Source organism: Astatotilapia calliptera, chromosome 18, assembly GCF_964374335.1.
Source record: "Astatotilapia calliptera chromosome 18, fAstCal68.1, whole genome shotgun sequence".
In the NCBI taxonomy this organism is placed as follows: domain Eukaryota; kingdom Metazoa; phylum Chordata; class Actinopteri; order Cichliformes; family Cichlidae; genus Astatotilapia; species Astatotilapia calliptera.
Window position 1 is genome coordinate 22,978,903 of NC_137439.1, and position 24,263 is coordinate 23,003,165.

The following is a 24,263-nucleotide window of genomic DNA, read 5'->3' on the forward strand; positions in this document are numbered from 1 at the left end:
GGCGGCCGCACTGTTCCTCCAAATGTGCAAAAGGCTGATCACAGATTGACAACCCCCACAAACATTATGCAATGCCGGACCATTATGTAATCTGTAATCACAACAAGAAGCCGGGCGAAATCATTGAAACTTTGGCCGATTAGAAGGTCCACATGGTGCAGCTGATTCATCTTGCCCGGGTTGGCATCTATGAAAGTTGTTTTTTGTGTGGCTGTTTTGTTGGATGTGTCAGTCAGTTAATGAAATGGAAGACTGTGCTGTGTTTTTCAGCTTCGGGAGGTTTGCAGAAAGTCTGCATTGCGTCACAGCAGGGAGCAGAGGAAAAAGGAAAGGAGACAAGCAGGAGGGGGAGAGGAACAGGGGCACAGCCAGGGTAGAAAGGGGTGTGTCTTCATTGACCTAGTTAGAGCTGTGGAAACCCCCACCTCCCTGCACCACCCGCCTCACTACTGACGTGTAAAGGGCACTTTCAAACAGTACCAGACAGACAGAAACGAATGCAGGGAGTCAGAGCGAGAGAGACAGGTAGGAGCGGATCAACAGACAGGCCCGTGTGAGTCAAGCAAAATGAGACTAGTGGAGCAAATATATCCACAAAATATATCAGATCAAAGTAGATCTGGGAAATATCTTTGTGAAAACAGGATAGGCCTTAAAGGGATTTCAAACGAATTAATGTGAACAACAGACAGCATCTGAAATATCAAACCCCTTCATATCCTGTGCAATATTAGATTTCTCCCGTTGTTCTAGAGAATAATATCTTTAAGGCATAAAGTAGCTTTTAATAAAATCACAAGATTGCCCCCTCCCCCCAAAAAATGTAATAACTGCAAAATGCATACTGTAATTACTGATAAACTACATCTAATCCGACATTTCCTCCGCTTTATAGAGTTCCTCATCTTGTTATGAATGTTAAAGGGTGTTATAATGGGAAATCGTGTGGCTGCACTACATTGATTTGCAGGTATTTTACTTACTTAAGCCACTCTATTTAAAAGAGAGGCCCACAGTCAATGCTCATTTAATTCTGACCTTCAGGCTTTCCCCTAGGATCACAGTTTAGTTCACAGAGGACCCAGACGGATGGAGCCGATTACTCTTTTTTTTTTTTAAAGCGACTGTAAAACTTTCCTGAAACCAAGCTGCAGGGCCTAAAATAGCTTTAACTAGTAAAAGGACAAGCTCACACTTTGAGCCTCTCTGCTCTGTCATCTGTTTTCTCATTATTTCCATTAAGCCCGTCAAAAAAAACCCTTTCCAGATTACATTTTCAGTCACTCCATATAAAATCAGTTGATCACTTTCAGTAGTTTTCGTCAGTAATTCCCTTAGCTTGGATGAACTTTCAGCCCGCTCCAACTTTTTTTTGTGGAAGTCCAAGTCTAACGCAAAAAATCGAACATTCTTCTAGTTCTAGTTTTCTAGTATTTCGTGCTTTGTCATCATAGTCCCTGAAAAATCATTGACAGGAAGTATAAGCTTAAAACCCACATTATGAATCAGTCACTCACACCATGACGGTTTTGTATAAAATGTTGCCAGGAGCCAGAATGACTAACATCCTGGCTCTTGCGTGTGTTGCCTGCTGCTAACTAGCACTTCACTGCCCATCGCTGTCTGGGCTTGTGCACTAAAACTTGAACTCACTGTGGGACCACAGCTGTATAAAGAATTATAATGATGATTATTACATGCATTATTATGGTTACGGTGACAAAAACACAAACACAAGCACACATATTCTGTGACCAATCTGTGGCCCTGTCTAGTTAAATTCCCATTGACTGTGCGGAGTCTGGCTTACATGAGTGTCACCCTCAGAAACATGTCCTCATCATAGAAACACTTTGATGAGGACGTGTTAACAAAATAACTCATGAGCCTGAAGCTGTTTCATCAGGCAGAATAAAGGTAGAAAAAGTCCCGCAGATGTCTTGGTGAGCTCTCAGTCTGTTTCAATGATCTGTGCATGCTCATAAACAGATGTTGAATCCTGGAGTCTTCGGCTGTTGTGCTGTGACTGTCTGCTTTTGACAGCATTTGGAGAAATCATAGGTGGTTTCTGGTTCATCTGCTGACAACAGAAAATGACTTAAACATTTTCACAATCAGGGCTGACACACTGACACATATTTTCCAAGGGTCGTCGCTTTCCTGTTTGCGCTTGGTGAAATTTGCTGCCTCCTCTGGTGCATTTTATCTTTACAATCTACTGTCAAGTGAAAAGGAAAGTTTACACCCCGTGATTCAATAGCTTGTAGAAACACTACTAGCAGCAATAATGGGAATTAACTTTTTTCTGTATGATTTCATCACTCTTCTCTAAAATGTTGCTACAGTTCATTGAGGTTTGTGGGTATTTGTTTATGCAGAGCTTTCTCAAGGTCTTGACACAGCATTTCGGCAGAGTTGAAGTCTTGACTTTTACCAGGTAATTGCAACACTCCAAGTTTTTTCTTTTTCAGGCATTCTTTGTTAAATTTGCTGCTGTGCTTTGGATATTTTTTGGGTTGCACAACCCAGTTTATCTGTCAGACAGATGGTCTCACATTTGACTCTAGAATACTTCAGTATACAGAGGATTTCACTACCAGTTCAATTACTGCAAAACAAGCCCAAATCATCAACCCTCCTGTCATGAACTTTTAACATGCTGACTGAGGCCTGGACAGTTCTCTTTGAGAAATGAGCGGTTTGACCTTGGGGTGAAATTGTTCACACGTCCACTTCTGGGAAGATTGGACACTGTTTTAAATGTTTTCAAGTTGTGATTAATTTCTCACGCTGCAGTCAAGAGAGTGGAATACTGAGTCGGGACTTTAAAGTAGGGAATATAACTGGCGAAGAGAGCGAGCTTTCTGAAATAATGCACAAAATGAAGGTAGATTTATCATTTTTGCAGGAGACAAGGTGGAAGGGGAGCAAGAGCTCAGCATTAGAGGGGGATTCAGTGTGTTCTACCATCGTGTAGATGGGGAGAGAAATGGAGTAAAGATAATTTTGAAGGAAAAGCATGTAAATAGTGTTGTGGAGGTGCAGAAAGTCTCATACCGTATCATGAGTTTGAAACTGGAAATTGAAGGGGTGATTTTAAATGTCTGTAGGGCATATACCCCACAGCCTGGATGTCAGGCAGAAGACAAAGAGGAATTTTGGAATAAACTGGAATAGAGTGTTCTCAGGGGAGAGCGACCAGTGATTGGAACATTTTGAGTTCAGTGGACACACTGGTGAAGCGAACAGAGGTCTTGAGGAGGTGTTGGTAGATGTGGTGTTAAGAAGGGAAATGCAGAAGGACAGATGGTAGTGGATTTGGGGGAAAAAAGGATGGAAGTAGCCATAGCCATCAAGATATATTTCACAAGGTGACATAGTATTGGGTGGACTACATCGTATCCAGGAAGTGCAACCGGAAAGAGAAAGGAGATGTCAGGGGAGAATGTAGTTAGGTAGCACTGGATGGTAGTATGTATGATTTTAGAAATCAAGAAGAGAAAGCCAGTGAAGTAGACGCTAGGACAAAATGGTGGAAGTTGAAGTAGGACGAATGTTGCACAGAGTTCAGGGAGGGGTTGAGACAATCTCTGAAAGCTGAAGTGGAAAGGAAAACGGCCAAGAAGGTTTTTGGTTTATCCTCCAGACAGAGGAAAAAGGAGACTTGATGGCTAGGTGTACAGCTAGAAAGAGAGGTTACAAAAGCAAATGCAAAGGCTTATAGTGAGCTGTATGTGAGGCTAAACACTAAGGTGGAGAACAGGAGTTGTGTTGATTAGCTAGTTAAACAGACAAACTGAGGTGGAGTGGACGTGCAGTAGTGTGGGGTGATTAAGGATAGATATGAAAATGTGCTAATATGTAAAGAGAGTGAGTTGAGAAGTTGAAAGGAGCCCTTTAAGGAGCTCATGCTTAAAGAAAATGAGTGAGAGAGGAGGATGGGTGGAGGGCAGTTAGTGAATCAGGAAGTGGAGAGGAAGTGAGGGCAGCCAAGAAGAGAATGAAAGCATGCTGGTCCTTAGGCTGCTACCCCTGCGACCTGGCCCCACATAAGCAGAAGAGGATGGATGGATGGATGTTTAACACAATCTTGTAGAGTGAGAGGATGCTTGAGGAATGATTAAGAAGCGTGTTGTTACAGAACAGAACTACGGAGGGATGAAGTTCATCAGCTATACCATGAAGATATGGAAAAGGGCTGTTAAAGCTAGGAGCCCTACAGATGCAATGTCTGTGTGAAGAGTGTTGATGGAGAAGGTCAGAAGAAGTTGACCTGTAGATGTAGAGAAAGCATATAAAGGTGGAACTATGGTGCTGTACGACAGGAGTGGCAGAGAAGTATGTGAAGGTGATGCAGAACATGCATGACAGGAAGACAGTGGTGAGGTTTGCAGTAGGAGTGACTGAGGATGGGGGTAGCATTACATCAGGGATCAGCTCTGAGCCTCTTCTTGTTTGCAATCATGATGAATGGGTTGATAGATGAGGTCTGGCAAGTCTCTGTGAAGTTTGCAGACGACATTGCTATCTGTAGTGAGAATAGGCAGCAAATGGAAAAGTGCTTGGAAAGGTGGAGGTATGCTCTGGAGAGAAACCTGTAGAAACAAGACAGAATATGTGTGTGGATGGATGGGAGGCAGGTGTAGCAGTGAAAGTGCAAGGTGTAGTGGCAGTTAAAGTAGATGATTTTGAATTCCTGTGGTCAACCATTTAAAGTAAAAGATGGCGCAAAAGAAAGTTGAAGAAGAGAGTGAAGAGAGGATAGCAGAAAGAGCCATGCAGGAGGAGAACAAAAGACCACAATGAGGGAGGAGATGCAGACGGTTGGTGTGACAGAGGATTATAGCAGAAATAGGATGAGACAGAAGCAAATGATCTACAACGGTGATCCCTAAAGAGAGCAGTTGAAAGAAGAAGACTGTGGAATAATGGACTTATAATCTTTGCCCAAACTGATCAGCAGCAATAATTGCTTAAGTAAGATCAGTGCCGATGTCTTTTATCCACTGCTTTGTGTTAACACACACCAGCAAACTGGAAAAACTTCTACATAACTAGAACTCCTGCACAAGGACAAAACTACACCTTTTTAAAAATGTCTTTGAAATGTTACTATACTGCCCTGACTTGGTTCTCTGGTTCCAACCTGTTTTAGATCTTTCTTGGATTGCAATGTATTGATTAAAAAATGTAAGAACTTTACAAACATTTTCTCGTATTGCATGCGAACAGCAAGTACTACAGATTCAAAGTGTAGTCATAAAAATCTGCACCAGTTTCATTTTCTCACCACACATCTTTCTGTGTGGCAGGTAGTCTGAAAATAGATACTGTTAGCCTGCCATGAAACCGCCATGATGTGGTGTATCACCATATAGCTCGTGGCTCGTGCTGCTGGACGTTTCTCATGAAATTTATAAACCGAAATGAACAAAGAAGGAAATGAGGCAACCTAACAGCAGATTTGAATTCCGGGCGTTTGTTACTGACACAGAAACATGCTGGTGCAGCAGTACGATAAATCACTTCAGCGAGCTTTATGAAGAAGAGTGCATCTCAGCCGGTGAGTTTTGGTTTCTGATGGTTGACTTTAATCAGGAACTCAAAGTTTATCAGATTTTTCTTCTAGTTTTGACAAATTTCAGCGCTATCAGGAAGTCAGACACGTTACTTTGTTACAGTTACTGTTTCTCACAGTTTTTCTTAGCTGATACTTTACTGGCTGATGTCACTTGGCTGTGAATTGAGTTTCCCTCTTGGGGATGAAGAAGACAGACAGAAGCTCGTGTTGCATGTTTGGAAATGATTAGCTGAAAAGGCAGACTTAATTTCATTTTTTTGTTCTGTTGAACACAATATTGTGAGGCAGTCCTGTAGTTATTGGTGTGCAATAGTTGTCTTTGTTATGTATTGCCTGCTTGATAGTTTATACACTTGTTTCACTGTTTAAAAAGGGGAAGATTTTGAATAATGGTTACATCTGATTTTATTTATATACGACCATTTCACTGGAATTTATATTGCAAGGTATTTATATTTAGTCTTACCAGACAGTTATTTTCAAATAATGATGAAACTTGTTAACTGCTGCGCTAATATTTCTGAGTACATATGCAGAGGACATGACTGTAGCAACTCTAAGCAAAGTCAAGCGAGTGCCTTCTACGTTTTCACTTCTTCTAATCACTTCACTGTTTCCCACACTTGCTGAACTCCAGGGTAGATACAGTAACACGTGAGGACCTTTTGTGCTAAAAAGTAAGAGTTAACAGTTACTCCAAGGCAGCATTGTACACTTTAATGTACATATGTCATGAAAATATTCCCTGAAGAGTTGAAAATATATACAGTACACACGCTTTAATGAGTAACATGTGGATTATTATGACTGATTTGCTCGCTTATCTAGACAAGTAATTAACGTATTACTCTGTTTGATTCTAACGCAGGGCCGCAGATACTGAACAATATGTCTGCAAATGAGACCGTTTGCAACATTACCACCAACTGTGCCACGAATTGCACAGTGGATTATCTTCAGGGTCTGGGTTATGCAACTTTGTTTCTTCTGGGTTTCCTGATAAATGCTGCTGCTCTGTATGCCTTCATTACCGTACGGCGCTCGTGGACAGACACGCACATCTATATGTTGAACCTGAACATTTCAGATTTTTCCCTCATCCTTTTCCTGAGCTTCAGGATTTACGATGCCTTCTCCTGCCTGCCTGTAACTTACTTTTGTACCTTTCTCATGTATGTACATTATATCAACATGTATGCCAGCATCTTCACAACAGCAGCCATCAGTGTCCAACGCTACCTGAGTATAAGATTCCCACTGCGTGCCAGATCGTGGAGATGGAAGAAACAGATAGCTTTTGCAGTGTGTTTGGTCATTTGGGTAGTTGTGATAACAGCATGCATTATAGTCCGCAAGGACAACTATCCTGAAAAACTCTGGACATGTTTTGAACGATGTAAAAATATTCCACATCGTACATGGAGTATGACGTCAGTGATATTTATAGGTTTTCTCATCCCACTCCTGATCATCGTTTTCTGCTCCACTCGGATCATCCGTATGTTTTTAAAGGAGGCCGACAAGTCAGAGGAGAAGAAAAACATTGTTGGCATAGTCACAGCCAATATGATTGTGTTTATCGTCTGTTACACGCCGATCCATATCGCCTTTGTTGCTGGCCTCTTTGACGAGCCACAGGAAGACTGGATATGCAAAAGCACTACTGTGCACAAGTATTTACTCTGGTCTGAATGGATTGCTGGCACAAATTGCTGTTTCGATTCCATCAGCTATTGTTTTTTATTGAAAGGCTTTTATTCAAAAGCACGTAACTCTTAAGGCAGCATTTGAGTGTGTTATTTAAAGAGGCAAAATACCGTAAAGTTCAGTTATATTTGAAGTCAAAAGTTAAACTAGAAGAAGATCTTAAAGCCTGAGGCTTTGATAAATATGTAGAACACATGGGCAAAAATACAGGTCAAATGACCACAATGAGTCAGAGCTGCTGTTTAACTTAGGTAAATGTTTGTTCAGTCACAGATATCAGACAACAAGATGTATGCTAACTTAAATGTATTTCATTTAGGTGCTGTTTTGTCATCTCCACACACATTTTTAAGAAAATCTAATAGACCATAAAAACAAGAAAAGACAAATACTTTAGAAATCTGTCAAAAACATCCATCCCTCATGCATAATTTAAGTGAATAATCTGTGACTCGTATGGATGATTTTTTCTGACAGCTTAGATATATCTGACTGTTCCCTTGGTTGCCACGAACTGTTTGTAGTCTGCAACAGCAAAAGCTGATTACCATGCCTACCAATGCTTAACAAAACCAATCTAAGGACTTAAAGAATATTAACGTAAAACTCACATTTACTGCACATGTAGGCATGCTGGGAGTGGGTGTCCCATTCTCCACACTGATGGCACAATGCATGAAGGGGCTTTCTAGTAAATTTCACCTGCTCTGATTGACATTTGCTGAAGACAAGTACCTGAAATCTCTGAGAATTAAAGTGAAGAAGCTGTGGTACACTGTGAGAATCACAGGAATCCACTTGATACATTTGGTTTTCACAAAAAGTTGGAATACCGCTGCTACTCTTTGACCATTTTAAAAATGTCTCTTGCTCTCTCAAGACATTTTTTGACTTTTGAAACATTGGTTCCATTTGAGTTACTTAGCAATGGAGCAGCTGATTGACTTATTGCATTAAAATAAATATTTGACTGTTTTTTGTGATTTGTTCTTTTTTATGTATTATGACATATGATTCCTTTTTCGCAGAGGCAATTTTATAGTCTATGAAGTACACAAATATTCCTGGTTAGCTATGGAAATTTGTATTAGTTGCACAGCAAGATTAGTAGTGTTGACGCAAAGCAAGAAGGTCCTGGGTTTGAATCAACTGTCTGTGTGGAGTTTGCATGTTGTCTGTGGGTACTCTGGCTTCCTTCCTTCTAGTCCATGGTGATTTAAATTGCCCATAAGTGTGAATGGTTGTCTGTTTCTCTTTTAGGCCTGTGACAGGTTGTTGGCCTGTCCAGGCAGCTCATATGGTAAATGGCATCAACCCCTGTAAACCTGAATTGGATAAGTGGAAGAGAATGGATTTCTTTTTTTCCTTTTTTTTATTATCTGTGTTTATTTCCCAGTGACTCATTGGTATATATCAGTTGTCTTTAACACCTGGCTTGGACTGACTCAATAAATTGCTGTATTAAGTCTTAGTTAATGTGTGTTATGTATGTTTTATATTTGTCTTAAGCTATAAATATCTGTATTTTTTTAAAACCCATTATGTCTTCTGTGCTGTCTGTGTGATGTTCATAGCAAAACAGGAAAGGAGATAACAAAGGCTTTGCTTTGCCAGCTTTGCTACACACCTCTCATCAAAACATCAGTCTGTCTCAGGCGTATAGCAGCACAGACAGACCATGTGCACTTAACAGAAGCGGGCCCATGGGAGTTTGTGTCCTTCACTCCTTCCTGTGTGAAACCCAGGAGCACATGAATGCAGGCCAGTGTCCAGCTCCCTCTAGTGGCAAGAAAAGCACATGCTTGAAAGATTTTCCACTTCCTCTGCTCTGAATCTGTCTGCTCTGAAGCCTAAAGCTGCCAGTTTCGAGACAAATATGTCTCATTTAAAGAAAATAAACTGCGATAATGATATACACATCACTCTAGACGGCAGTGAAGCAATCATGCTGCATTAGTGACTGTGCATTTGTGTGTGCACTGTGTGCGTGGGCACGTGTATAATGACATGCATTTATTTTAATGAGTGCATTCAAAACCACACGCGACAACATTAGCAGTCAATTATATAATGCCATTTAATAGCAGTACTCCAAAGATTGATGATTATTATATCAGCAGTGGCTTAGCGACTGCAAAACTTGGCAGGCATCAGTCAAATGAGACGGCTCAGCTCAGACTGAGGTCAGGCCTGCGACTCTACTCTAACGACAGGAAGGAAACTGCTGAAGTCTGCGTTCAGCCAATAGTCACGTAAATACTGTACATACGTCTTATTCACAGTATCGTCACCGAAAAAAATAGCCTCGCACTTCAGCAACCGCGCTGCCTTAGAAGAGCACGGATCCCCCCCTCCCAATTTCCACACCCCCATCCCTGAAACCACACAGGTACACAATACATTCAGGATGGTTATTTACATTATTCACAAATGTTATAGAGAACAGCTCCCTTTTAGAAAGAAAAGGAAAGAAACCCCCACACAGTTTGTGCTTTTCCTTATTTCTGCACATTGTAATGGTGCCAAACAAAAGTGATTACATTCATTCACTCGGGATGCTGACGAGCGGTTTTCAAGATCCTCCAGTATGGCAGTTGGTTGACGATGACAGACAGACAATCACCAGACTACAGACTACACAACGAAACGTCCATAATCAGGAAATGAGCTACACAGTGTTCCCTCAATGCACTTCAGTCCATTTGAGGGTTTGCTTATGAACTACTTATAAAACATTATTATTATTGTTAGATATCTGCTATTCAGTTCATGTCACGGCACCAGCGAAAACATTAATAGTGTTGAAAGGGCATGACAGAGTATGTAATGTATGCTTACATATGTACAGTATATGGCGTGATGTATTAAACCTAAGATCAGGGTTTTTTTCCCGGTCTGCTGCGCTTTCTATCTAAAACGTGTTGGAGATACATCAGCTGTAGAAAAGTCAGCCTTCTCTTGAATATAATGGAAGCACATTGCAGTTGCCTTGTGGCGCACAAAGTGCTGAAACACTACATTTGAAAGATTCAGCTGCAATATTTCTACAAAAAGTGTTACTTGGATAAAAAAAAAAAAACAGCCCACAAACCTTGATGTAGGCAGTTTCATGGAGGAACCAAACTACATCAGCCACATATGTCACTATGCAGAAGGAAGCATCAGGCTCCTTCTCACCAATGATTAAACGTTACGGAGAAAATAGTTCCAATGACAAGCTGCTTACAGCAAGCTTTGTTGTTTTTCTGGGGTTTTTTGAGCAACTGCATCATGATGTGTGGAAAGGGACAAAACTGCTGAGTTTTTATTTTTATTTTTGAAAAGCACAAGGAAATGGTCATCTCTTTCCATTATATTCAAGAGCGGACAAGTATTTCTACAGCTGATGTCTCTAAAGGAGCAACTCACACTATGGATAAAATAAAATAAAGCAAAGCAGACCAGAGGAAGAATACATACATTTCATTTCAGAGGTGAACCGTCCCTTTAAGTAAAAGTAATTTACAAACAGACCCTCAAATAGTGTTTTTAACATTCAGCATCAGGAGCGTCACATGAAGAGAGCTGAAAAAAGTGTATTTTAACAGCAGTACAAGTCGGCATCTCAATGAAAAAAAGAAGAAACATTCATCGCGTTACGTCAAAGGCAGAATTATAAGAAGTATACTGCAATAAGTGAGTTCTTCAACACCACAGTACGTGAGGAAGGTGCACTGCTGACCTAAACTATGTTTTCATGGCACTTTTAAAGTTTCTCCCACTCTTTTTTTTTTGCTTCATTAATCAGGCATCAGTAAATCATTCTTCATTTGGGTTTGGCACATTGAAGTAAAGAAAAGAAAAAAAAAGACACCGGCGATGCGTAGTGTCTTGGACATTTCCATCTTGGAGCAGGTCACTGTGAGAATTTTCCACGTTACTCTTATAATGAGACAGTAAAATGCATATTTTTGTTTCCAAGCTGATGCCTGTCTATATTTTTTCTAAGTTACTGTTTGTCTAACATTATGGTCTCACCTAAATTAAAGTTTACTATGTACATATAAACCATATATTGCTGCTCGCTTCGGATTCAGCGCAAACCAGCGTTCATTTGTCGTCTAGTAGACCGGAGGGTTGACCGTCAAGTCACCCAGTCAGCTGTAACAGATTCTCATTGTTTCCCACAGTAGTTTTAGTTCTTCCACCTTCATATGATCGTGTTTTTATTTCCTTTTTTCCATCTGCCCTCTTTATCTGGTCTCTGTTTTACTGCTGCAACACGTTTAAACCGTGTTGTGTTGATCTAAAGGCCGACCATTTCGTGGCACCGCGGACACTTTGATGGGCTGAATATATAGTCCCATTTGCCAGCTGAGAACATTTCCCCTCACCCCTGTTGGCTCTAAGATGAGCCAGAGGTTTCAATCATCCCCACTGTAACTGCCACTGTGCTCTGTATTACATCTGTGGGACCTTGACCCACTGTGAGCCTAAGGGGAAATCTTCCCCCGTAAAACTGGACTGCGTTCTATAATGCAGACCTAATGAATGTGTGTGTGTGTGTGTGTGTGTAAGCAGAAAAAACCATAAGGTGACAGTGAAGGACAAGGTGTTCTTACACTGCAGTTCTTGTACGTTATATTCTCCATAACGCCTCCTGCCTTTCTGTCTATCTTTCTGTCATTTGTGATTTTTCTGTCAGTCCAGTGCTGTGGTACAATCCCACCTGATGTCCTTGTGGAATTATTGGTTGTTAAAGAGTACATAGAGTGGAAGCAAGAAACGAATTGAGTGATGGACAGCTGAGATGCCGTCATTACAGAGAGCATGCATTTGGCAGGAATAGTGCTGACGTTCCAGTCCTGCGCCCTGCACTCCAAAGACGTGAGTTATGGTCCCATATCCCCACGAGACAGGTTAGAGGGATCTGGCACACAAGTCATGCTCCTTCGTATACACAGAATACTAAATACCCACCTGTACAAATACATGTACTTGTATGTGTGCAGCAAGGAGAAAGAGTGGGGAAAAAACTGAAGGACTTATAGGTTCAATATCTGTCTTGAGAGAATGACCTTTTTTTTTTCACCTGGAGCTTCAGATACTTTAAAGATGTTCAGAATTTCCAATTTCACTTCAAGTACCCAGTTGGCAATCACACCAACAGGTAATGCAGTGGGGAACAGATGGCTAGCAGTCTTGTTAATGCTATCCATGAAGGGAAAAGCATCCCACTATTGCAGGAGCATTCGACTGGCTCTGCAGTCAATCTGCACAGTGAACGCAGTATCTAAGTGCCACGTCCATTTTCATCCTCGTCCTCTCTGCTCCCCCCCTTCTGCTCTCTTTCCATCTTCTTTGCTCCCCTCTAGTCTCTCTCTCTCTCCCTGCTGCCACTAAGATCAGGAGAGGGAGGCAACTCTGCAATGCAGACACAGCAACAACCTCAGTCCATCTGACCAATTAATGTGAGCCAGGATATGAGCGGCAGACCCAGCAGCCAGTCATAAGGAGAGGCTCATCACGGGGTGAAAGAGGGGTTGCCCGAGAGACTGACAGAGAAGATTATGGAGTGGGGTAGTGGGCCGAAATGACAATGAAATAAAGATGTGGGGAAAAGAGAAGGGAGAGAGTGACAGGCAGAATAAAGAGTAAGGACATTTATGTAAACAAAACAAAGAGCCCTGGAAACAGAATTGGTTTCCTCCACAGTCACTGGCCAGCCTGAGTCCTGTCACTGCAGTTCTTCTTACCCATCAGCTGGCTGAGATCCACCAGCTCACCCAGCTCCCCTCGCTCCAGGGCCCCTCTCAGGAGAGCCCTGCTCAGCCCGGGGGTGTGTTGCTGGGACACATAAGCTTGGCTGCTGGGAGCGGGCATTGATGGGGGAGGCAGGGGGATGGGAACCATCCCGTGGCTGCTGAGGATGTATCCTTCCTGGGCTGGCCAACGCAAAGGCAGTGGCTCGCTGTACTCCATTGGTGCGCTGGGTGCTGAGACCACCCTCCGACGCTCAGGTGAGTCCTGGGGGGTCATGGGGTAAACATATTCTACTGCAGACTTCCTGAGGGGGGCTTTGGGCGTCCCCTTCGCTTTTTCTTGCTTGCTCAGACAGACATAGTGCTGGCGTGGCGTGTCATTCCCTCGGCTGTCGCCGCTGTGTCTTCCACCTCCGCCTTGCTGGAAGAGTCTGGTGGTCAGGTAAACAGAGGGGGGCATGCGACAGGGTGAACCCAGACCTACAGAACCTCCCCCGAGGTAGGTCTGACTTGTGTCCCACCCTCCAGAGTTGGAGTCGGACAGCCGCAGGCCTCTGCGTTTCTGCTGGGGTGTGTGCTCCGGAGTGGGCAGGAAACCGGGGTCTAGCTCTCCCGACTTCACCCAGCCGTTGGGCATGACAAACAAGGTCTCCCCGCCCTGAGAGCAGGGGCGCTCCCCTCCTCCCTGCCGTGTCACGCTCAACACAGAGCCTTCCATCCCTCCGCCGCTACTCAGCAGGCCTCTTTCACGCCGCTGGATGGAGGCCTGGGAAGTGGTGCCATGGCGACGGTTTGCAGGCTTGTGGGCCATGATCCAACACACAGCAAGGCCCGAGAGCGCCGCCCCTATGGTGAATGCAGAGACTGCAGATGCCACGAGCAGGTTGAGCGAGACCAGGCTCTCCGGTTCAATGAGCAAACTCTGTTGGAGAATTCCTGAAGATTAAAAGACACAGTTACAAAGATGACATTCAGTAGAACTCTCCAATGACCGTCCTGTCTCAATGTGTGACCGGAGGCTGTAGTTTAAAATGATTATTATTACATATAGTCCTATTCTGTTACTTAGCACTTTCCCGTCTCGTATCATGATAGATCAAAAACTACAATACACTCCTAAGTGGTGATCATCATCTGCAGCATTATAGGATTTTCTTTCTGTGATGATTATGTTTCAGAGTAACTTCTCTCCAGTTTGGCCTTGAGGCTCCACGAGCTCTGTTTCAGAGAGGCCTGCACTTGTCATCAGCACAGCTAAGACTACAGCAGCTCCCTTTCTCCCTCTCCTCACACTTTCCATCCTGCTGCCTGGCCAGAGAGTTGCCCCTTTGCAGCAAGGCCTTACCTCAGTGTTTCCACCCAGCTCTAATAGCTCCCATCTGCAGACACAGCACCACATGCCTGTCTCTGGCTCAGCCTCTCCGACGTTTTCACCGCTTGGATTACAGTCTGACAGATGTGCAGCTGGGTATCACTGACTTCCAGTGCTATCTGTTGTCATATGTTATTTCAAGACAAATGAGTGTGGTGAGGGCTTGGAATGTGCTGCGTATCCCTTTTCTGTTGTTTTGTTGGAAATTCCGAACCAGCTAAATGGATTTTATGATGCTGAATCTGGGTTACAGCAAACGGAACACCTCGTAAAAAAAGAAAATGCTGTAGAGGAAATGCCTTTTTTTGGTGTTTTCCACTGACTCTGTGGATTTCAAAGCACGGTTCAAAGAGGGCCTCTGTGGTACTGCTGCAGTGACATCTGAGCCTCTCAACAGAAGCGGGATGTAGTGACATTATGCTCAGCCGTTTCCTGCTCGCGTACCAGCCGAACCCATTCCTCGCTATCAGATATATGACAAAACAAAACCTCATATGCTGAATGATAGTGCATTTCCAGTATTATCTACACACAGTTGCACAACTTTCACAACCTCCCTAATTAAAATGTCACTCTGGGATATGTTTTGACCTGAAGGAAGTGAGACCGAAACCAGAATCTCACTTCTTCTTCTTCCAGCTCTCACAAAAATACTAAAGTATTCAGTTTCCATGCTGAATGGATCTTGCTGAGCTGCGGAGTAAATCATGTTACATCCTTGATAATTAAAATTAACTTAATTCCAGAAATGACTGTCTGTACTCTCTCACTTGGTACTATCAGAACACAATGTTCAGTGACAAATAGGCAGGTGTAATGAGCGATTGAGCCACTAGGTGGAGCCTGCCCTCACTCGACTGCACACAACCAGCAGCATCCATGTCATAGTGCTGCAACCTACCATCACAGTCTCCGAGGTGGGAGGTGGTGTTTCCATACTCCACATCTTGCTGAAAAGGGAGTCTACGAGACAGAGAGATCACAGACAAAATAATCAGAGATTTGTTTTTAATAAAGACAGCACACAGCAGGAAACATGTTTCCTTAATTGTTATATAGACACATGAATACTCATGGAAGAGCGCATTGAATGAATTTTGATGCCTGACTTCACAAATAAATCATTTACAGCTAATCAATGAAAATCCGACCCTTTTCATGCTCACTTTTGTGCAGAAAGTTGTTTGTGAATGATGATGTTTGTTAGTGGGGATCAATAAAAACTGATATTGCACATATGGATCTAAGATTCGGTGTTATGACATTTTTGATCCCTTTATGGATTTTCTTTCTTTTTCTTTTCCACCCCTAAGAGGATTAAAGGGTGGGGAGCGTGTGTTGTGATTTACAAGCTGGTGGAAAAAGAGGGGAGAGGGGGAGGGGGGTCGTAACGTGTCCTAATAGCAGTGCTGGACCTCCATATGCTGTCAGAACAGCTTTGATGCCTCTTGGTATTGATTCTACTAGAGAAGACCATCATTCTCCCAAAAGATGCTCCCTAACTTAGTGTTTTGATTATGACGGTGGAGGCTGCTGCCTAACAGTATCTCCTATAGATATTTATTTAGGTCAGGCATACGATCTTCATCATCATCAAACTGTTCGGTGACCCCGGTTACCCTATGGATTGAGACATTGTTACGCTGGAAGTGGTCACTGACATCAGGATAGAAATGTTTCACCATATAATAAAGGTAATCGTACTTCGTATTGATTTGCTGGGTCCCATCCCTCTAGCGGGAGGAGTGGACCCAAACTATGTTGGCAAAATGACCCCCATAGTGTAATAAAGCCAATGGAGTCCCTCTGATCACGGGTTTCAAAGACTTCATCAGTCTGCAGGTTCTGCATTTGATTCAGACACCTGTATTTTTAGTAAGAAATAATAAAAAATAAGCACTGTCTACTGGTCATTACAAAGAAATAACAAAATTAACTTAAACATTTAGAAAGTAAAGCAAACTGTTCACTGGTTTTCCTTTATCAACATGTGTATTGGCACAAACTTGCTAAGGGGTGACAGCCCAGACTTGGAGGTGGGGACAGCGGTTAGCACTGCTGCCTCACAGGAAGTAGGTTTTGGGTTCAAATCTGGGCTGTGGGCCTCTTTCTGTGGAATTTGCATGTTTTCCCTTCCATTTGTGTTAATGGTTGCATCTCCTAGTTTCAGTTGTGTGACCCACTGGTGGTTTATTCATGCTAACATATATATACACACATACATATACATACATAGAGAGAGAGAGAGACCATTTAGGTCAAGTAGCCTGTGTAGCTCATACTGATTTTGCAATTACATCATCTTCATTTGGAGGAAGTAAACATTCAGTGTTGTGTGCATGTTTGTTGTCCTCACCGTGTACCGGGTCTTAGAAAGGAGCAAGTGCTGCCTCTGGTCCAGCCACAGTATGGATCCCTGGAGGCCAGACAGCTTCTACTCACACAACAAGCAAACAATCAAAACAAAATCATTAAACATCATTAAAATCCTCAAATGTGAAACGTGTCTGTTTTGAAATATGCGGACAACTACTGAGATAATAAATCCTTGCGAGGGATTCATTTTTATACGCCGCAGACACACATATTCTATCAAATGGTTGCTTGTTCACACTATCTAGGTGTGATTTATCTGCTGTGGGAATCAGGTCCATGGCACAGTGTTCAAAACACCTTCCTCATATAGACAGATAAAATACAGGTGCCTCCTTTGTTTTCACAGTCAATCAGCCTCTTGTGTCAATTTAAATATCATTTGCTAGCAAAACAAATTTTCTCAAAATAAATATTAAACCAAAGTAGCCAGCTGTGACATGCATATCCAAAATACAAACATGCAAAAAATGAAAATAGAACTGTACATTTTAATTGGATGATAGCAGTACCAGGAAGTGAGAAAGCAGAGGAGAAATAAAAGTTGGCCAGAAAATAAAGCCTTGGCATATGGCAGCTGCTTAAGTGACCTAATTATTGGCCAAAGAAAGATTGAAGAAAAGGAAAATACTCTGAAAGGCAAAAGTGCCACTCACTTCATGCAGCGTGAGTGAAGGTGGCAGCGAGATGTGGGGACTCGGACCAGGCACGAGGGAAAGGCCAGCAGCAGAGTGTGGCTTGTTCGGTCCAGCGACAGAGACAGGAGCTGACGGGCCTGAGGAGAGTCCTCACCACATCTGGACACAGGGACAGAAAGTCAAGTCAGATGTAACACCTCTGCACTCCTCTTTTGGCTTCACATACAGTGGGATGCAAAAGTTTGGGCAACCTTGTTAATCGCCGTTATTTTCCTGTATAAATCGTTGGTTGTTACAATAAAAAATGTCAGTTAAAAATATCATATAGGAGACACACACAGTGTTATTTGAGAAGTGAAATGAAGTTTATTGGATTTACAGAAAGTGTGCAATAATTGTTTAAATAAAATCAGGCAGGTGCATAAATTTGGGCACCACAAAAAAAGAAATGAAATCAATATTTAGTAGATCCGCCTTTTGCAGAAATTACAGCCTCTAAACGCTTCCTGTAGGTTCCAATGAGAGTCTGGATTGTGGTTGAAGGTATTTTGGACCATTCCTCTTTACAAAACATCTCTAGTTCATTCAGGTTTGATGGCTTCCGAGCATGGACAGCTCTCTTTAACTCACACCACAGATTTCAATAATATTCAGGTCTGGGGACTGAGATGGTCATTCCAGAACGTTGTACTTGTTCCTCTGCATGAATGCCTTAGTGGATTTTGAGCAGTGTTTCGGGCCGTTGTCTTGTTGAAAGATCCAGCACGGCGCAGCTTCAGCTTTGTCACTGATTCCTGGACATTGAGTGGAATCCATGTGTCCCTCAACTTTGACAAGATTCCCAGTCCCTGCACTGGCCACACAGCCCCACAGCATGATGGAACCACCATATTTTACTGTAGGTAGCAGGTGTTTTTCTTGGAATGCTGTGTTCTTTTTCCTCCATGCATAACGCCCCTTGTTATGCCCAAATAACTCAATTTTAGTTTCATCAGTCCACAGCACCTTATTCCAGAATGAAGCTGGCTTGTCCAAATGTGTTTTAGCAAACCTCAAGCAGCTCTGTTTGTGCTGTGGGCGGAGAAAAGGCTTCCTCTGCATCACTCTCGCATACAGCATCTCCTTGTGTAAAGTGCACCGAATGGTTGAACAGTGACTCCATCTGCTGCAAGATGATGTTGAAGGTCTTTGGTGCTGGTCTGTGGGTTGACTCTGACTCTTCTCACCATTCGTCGCTTCTGTCTGTCTGAGATTTTTGTTCGTCTGCCACTTCGAGCCTTAACTTGAACTGAGCCTGTGGTCTTCCATTTTCTCAATATGTTCCTAACTGTGGAAACAGACAGCTTAAATCTCTGAGACAGCTTTCTGTATCCTTCCCCTAAACAATGATGGTGAACAATCTTTGACTTCAGGTCATTTGAGAGTTGTTTTTGAGACCCCCATGTTGCTACTCTTCAGAGAAATTTAAAAGAGGAGGGAAACTTACAATTGACCCCCTTAAATACTCTTTCTCATTATTGGATTCACCTGTGTATGTAGGTCAGGGGTCACTGAGCTTACCGAGCCAATTTGAGTTCCAATAATTAGTTCTAAAGGTTTTGGAATCAATAAAATGACAACAGTGCCCAAATTTATGCACCTGCCTGATTTTGTTTAAACAATTATTGCACACTTTCTGTAAATCCAATAAGCTTCATTTCACTTCTCAAATATCACTGTGTGTGTCTCCTATATGATATATTTAACTGACATTTTTTATTGTAACAGCCAACGATTTATACAGGAAAAACAAGGTTACCCAAACTTTTGCATCCCACTGTAAACACTTAACTATAAAGCTCTGTGCCCTTGCCATCATATAAAGGGTCTCAGCCGAATTTTGCTGTCAACATGAAACAATAGTTAATTTGATTATTTTGGTGCTTCCAAAACAGAACTGGCACATGCACTCACCTGCCACTTTGAGATTCTCATCACGGACCTGCAGCCAACATAACTGCAGCAACCGTGTGATACCATCATGTCAAAATGGACTGAAATCTCTGAGGAATGTCTCAGGCACCTTGTTGAATCTATGCCATGAGTAATTACTGCAGCCGTGAAGGCAAAAGTAGATCCACCCTGAGACCAGCAAGGTGTACCTAATAAAGTGGCCAGTGAGTGTACCTATAAATCACTGGTTCAGCAACGAAACATCATAACATCAAATATCCCTGATACGTTTGGATGAATGATTTGTTGCTGTCAACCATTTCCATTGTTATTTTTTAATAATAATTTGAAGGTGCAAAAAAAATGTTTTTTTTAATTAACATGTCATATTGGGCATTTTACACAATGCACCAACATTTTTTGGGACAACTAAAACTTAACTGATTAATCGATTGAATAACCTGCAAATCACCTGAAGTCTGTCCTAAATAAACAAATAAACAAACAGTTGAATATTAGATACCTAGGCAATAAAAGTTTTGGCAGCTGAAAACATTTTCTAGTCACCAACTCCCTGTTGCAGCTACATTTTCACACGTAACTGCTGTGGGCAGAGTTGTTTTCAGTCACAGTAATCAGATTAACCAGGTGCTGAGTTGACATGTGTGGACAGTGAGATTATTGGTTTGTTGCATGAGAGATTGATAGGCTGTGTTCCAGTATCCTTCAGCCCAACCGAATTTAATGAGCTGGCGTTGTGAAAGTACCACGGCTAAGACTGCTGTCACTGCTGCTAAGAAAAAAAATGTCACCACACTGCTTTAATTATATAGTCTATATGACTATACCTGTGATAGATACGGTCAAAGGCATGAAAGAATAGGCTTTTACTGTGAAATGGACTTCAGAAATGTAGAAAATCTAATATTTAATTAAGTATAAATGATGAAAGTTATTGGGTGAAAAGCACTGCTGCTCTGCAGTTATCAGCCAGAAGCAGTTACAGTGACTCGATATATGCCAAGGACAAAGATATCCTGCCTCATACTCACTTATCTGGGTTGAATCCCTCCACCTCCTCCAGAAAGACGCTGCTATGAGAGACAGAATCTCCACTGGGAATCATTAGGAACTTGAGAATGGTCCCACGGGTTGAACCCAGGAACAAGACTGTACGGTTCTTATGGGGGCCAGCTTCTGTGTCCACCACCATAGACGTCAACTGGTACCTAGAAACAGAGATCATTAAAAAGAAAAAAGGTGAATCGGCTACATTTCCTATCCTATCCTGGCTGTTATTTTTCAGTTTATCCTTCCCTTTTTTTTTTTCTTTTTTAGTTCTATAGAGCTACATGGATGCTGTTAAACAACTGAGTCACTCTGTGTACCGTCCCATAGTCTTGACCACCCAGGGTCTATGTCCCAGCAGTGGAACTGTCTCATCCATGAGCGGGTGGGTCTTGACAAAATTCAGCACCTCATCTGGCAGTGTGGTCGAGGAGCTAAATCTGGATCCCTGCACTGCACATCCTCCTGGCCTGCAGACAGAGGGAGAAGTTGAAAAGCAGTCCGAGAGAAAAGCCAGAGGAGATTCTTTTTTTTTCATTTGCTGGAGGCAGTATTAGAATATTTGGTGAATAGTTGTGAAATAGAAGTAAAACTGACAGTTGGAGCTTATAGGAGGACTTTACTGAATGTGAGACAGATGCTTAGACAGCAGCACTGCAGTACTCTGCTTACAAGTCCTGCTTACATACACTTTGCATAATAATACCTTGGTTTAGGCACGGCTTCATCTGGTACAGGTGTCCAAATAGACTCGGGGGATTTTTGCTCCTTAAAGCGTCCCTCAAAGACATGAGCGAGCTGCTGCATGTCAAACACACACACCGCAGATCCCGGGATGCTACCAAACACAGGGGGAGAGGACGGTGATGAGAAAACAAGAGCAACATTACATTTATTTGGGTATTATGTGTCCCGTGGTACCTGTTGGGTGGCGTGGAGAAGAGACCCAGAATGACATCTCGTCCCTGCATGCGGATGATGCCACTCGTGGCGTGCAGGAGGTTGAAGTAAAAGTGCGAGTCTCCGGGGACGGAGCAGTTGAGCCGCGCCTTTAGAAACGTGGTCCACTGTTTCTCCAGGACGCGCTGGGAGCCACCCAGGTCTGATTTACACACACGGGCCACGCGGGACACCATCACCTAGAATAAGAAGGGAAAGTTTAACAAAAACCCTTCAGACTAAGCAAGAAGAAGGAAGGAGAAAAAGGGAAGGAGAGCACCTTCTCCAGATGATGAAACTCCATGGCCATCTCTCTGAAGAAGAAGTAAATATGAGGCCCCCACTCCATGGCACTCACAAAGTAGGGCTCTGAGAAATTCAAATGAGAAAAACACCACAATCACAGTTACAGCACAGTCCCTGGAGTCAAACAAGGCTCCGCAACCCCTGATATGGGGCTGCAGTGAGAGTCGCATCAACATGGACCGCTGCTGTCCACCAGCCTCACTCATTAAATATACATGTCCTCTTTAATTTATCGTTGTGGGTTAAGATTATACACATTACCTATCATTTATTCATCCAGCACTGTGCCAGCTTTGACCTGCCCCGGCTTGTTTTCTTCTCCATGGAAAACAGGCGCTTCGCTGCTTGGTCCAAGGCTTGTTAAAACCTCGAATCTGTGGAGTCTGACTAACCTCAATACATCACTCTGCCCGGACATGTTCCACTTATGATAAAAATCGATAAAACGAGAGCCTAATCGTGTCTGGTTTTGCCAAATTTAGCTTGCTATTTAACTCGCCCAAATTGTCTTGTGCACCTGCGAGCCACTTACAAAAAGATAGCAATGACAGTTTTTCAATTCTTTCTTATTTGTTTTGTGATTGTCTCTTTGTCTGGCTCTGGAGGGACATTTTCAATATGTCTGTTTCTAAAAGTACCTCGGAACCATTTGGAGTCGTGCTTGACTGTGCGGAGGGCAGGGCTGTCGCCGAGGCTGCGATAGATCACTGCGTCGATGGCCAGGAAGTCTGTCACGGTGCCGGTAAAGAGACTTCCATCTGACGGAGAAACGCAGGGAGAGAGAGAAGGAGGAGAAGAAGAAAAGAAGGTGAAGATACAGATAGAGCGATAGCACAAGGTCGGGAAGATTAAAACCAAACAAGCAATGCAGCGAGAGGTCTGACTATAAATCATTTGCAAAGGTAAACACAAGGGCACAGACGTTTCACTGTCTGGAGCTGGAAACTGAGTCTGATGTCGGCAACAAAAGCGACATTTTTCATCTTTACAGAGCAAAGCCGAGATGCTACCTGCAAATAAAGCCACATTGGCATGTCGTGGATCATATGGGCACCGTGCCATCCCACTGATAGGCTCTCCCACCATTTCTAGACTGTCTCTCTGCAGGAGGAATAAAAAAAAAAAAGATAAACCAACTGGCAGATACACAAAGAAAGGGTGGATGACAGATAGACGGATACTAACAGTGTAGTTGGCACACAGAGGGTTGAAGGCATTTGTTCCGCATACAAACAGTCCACCGTCCTGCTTGAGTAAAACCTTGATGAAATTACGACACTCTCCCTGTAGAAAAAACAAACAGACCAAACAAAAGGAAATTATTATTACAGAAGGAAGGGGGGTAAACCTACAGGGCACTCAAGGTGACAAAGAGGGTTTTGAACAAAGCCGCTACAAGACTGTCAGCGTGAAGTATGAAGAATGCAGCTTAAAAACAGCCCTGAGAGGAAATAACACTCTCAACCCCACTCCATCTGGAAGAACAACAGGATGGGCACTTTATAGTAGTCTTCAAAGTGGAGGCTGCTGATTGAAGTTTAAAGATGCTACCAGAGAGTCGGAAACTTGATGATCCTTTCCTCCCTCTGTGATAGTATTTTACCACAATGTCTGATGGCGTGAACTTGAAAACACAGAAAAAATACCTGTGCAGGTAGACGATTAACACTTGTGCTTTTCGGCAGCTCCGTATTTATTCGTCAGATTGGAAATAATTGACAGGATCGCTTCCCTTGAAATCACTTTCTTGTCAAGAGTCTCATGCCAGCTACATTGGATTGGATTGGCTTAAAGACTGAGAACAGGAGAGCACAGCTATTCCAGCACTGTCCAAGATCAGTTGCATCCACCTACCACCACCACCTCTATAACACCGTTCATATACCTCATTTGCTTAATCTCAAAACTCAGAACTACCAAAGATAGATAGATAGATATATATATATATATATATATATATATATATATATATATATATATATATATATATATATATATATATATATATATATATATATATATATATATATATATATATATATATATATATATATATATATATATATATATATATATATATATATATATATATATATATATATATATATATATATATATATATATATATATATATATATATATATATATATATATATATATATATATATATATATATATATATATATATATATATATATATATATATATATATATATATATATATATATATATATATATATATATATATATATATATATATATATATATATATATATATATATATATATATATATATATATATATATATATATATATATATATATATATATATATATATATATATATATATATATATATATATATATATATATATATATATATATATATATATATATATATATATATATATATATATATATATATATATATATATATATATATATATATATATATATATATATATATATATATATATATATATATATATATATATATATATATATATATATATATATATATATATATATATATATATATATATATATATATATATATATATATATATATATATATATATATATATATATATATATATATATATATAT

At 41.6% G+C, this 24,263-nt stretch overlaps 2 protein-coding genes across 3 annotated transcripts in view; one reads left to right on the forward strand and one right to left on the reverse strand.

The window, feature by feature from the left end:
- Nucleotides 1-4,602: 4,602 nt before the first annotated feature.
- Nucleotides 4,603-9,660, forward strand: LOC113009928 (G-protein coupled receptor 35). The gene is made up of 2 exons (XM_026148585.2): nucleotides 4,603-5,563; nucleotides 6,450-9,660. Exons 1-2 carry the CDS (start codon nucleotides 5,443-5,445, stop codon nucleotides 7,358-7,360), a joined length of 1,032 nt encoding a protein of 343 aa, XP_026004370.1. The 5' UTR covers nucleotides 4,603-5,442; the 3' UTR covers nucleotides 7,361-9,660.
- The window catches only part of LOC113009927 (semaphorin-6B-like), a 41,567-nt gene continuing 26,651 nt past the window's right edge, over nucleotides 9,348-24,263 (reverse strand). Inside the window, exons 6-17 of one of the 2 annotated variants that reach the window (XM_026148584.2) lie at nucleotides 22,843-22,941; nucleotides 22,668-22,758; nucleotides 22,296-22,415; nucleotides 21,632-21,720; nucleotides 21,334-21,551; nucleotides 21,119-21,250; nucleotides 20,733-20,882; nucleotides 20,397-20,573; nucleotides 17,431-17,571; nucleotides 16,758-16,835; nucleotides 15,303-15,364; nucleotides 9,348-13,965 (exon numbers count right to left, since the gene is read on the reverse strand). In XM_026148584.2, the coding sequence (XP_026004369.2) occupies nucleotides 12,983-13,965; nucleotides 15,303-15,364; nucleotides 16,758-16,835; nucleotides 17,431-17,571; nucleotides 20,397-20,573; nucleotides 20,733-20,882; nucleotides 21,119-21,250; nucleotides 21,334-21,551; nucleotides 21,632-21,720; nucleotides 22,296-22,415; nucleotides 22,668-22,758; nucleotides 22,843-22,941 (2,340 nt within the window). In that variant the 3' untranslated portion in view covers nucleotides 9,348-12,982. Of the gene's footprint in view, nucleotides 13,966-15,302; nucleotides 15,365-16,757; nucleotides 16,836-17,430; nucleotides 17,572-20,396; nucleotides 20,574-20,732; nucleotides 20,883-21,118; nucleotides 21,251-21,333; nucleotides 21,552-21,631; nucleotides 21,721-22,295; nucleotides 22,416-22,667; nucleotides 22,942-24,263 lie in introns of both variants that reach the window. The other variant, XM_080293380.1, reaches the window with a different exon arrangement.

Coding starts and splice junctions, on each gene's coding strand:
- LOC113009928 (XM_026148585.2), top strand. CDS start 5,443: ATGAGGCAACCTAACAGCAGATTTGAATTCCGGGCGTTTGTTACTGAC. Junction 5,564..6,449: donor AGAAGAGTGCATCTCAGCCG/GTGAGTTTTGGT, acceptor ATTCTAACGCAG/GGCCGCAGATACTGAACAAT.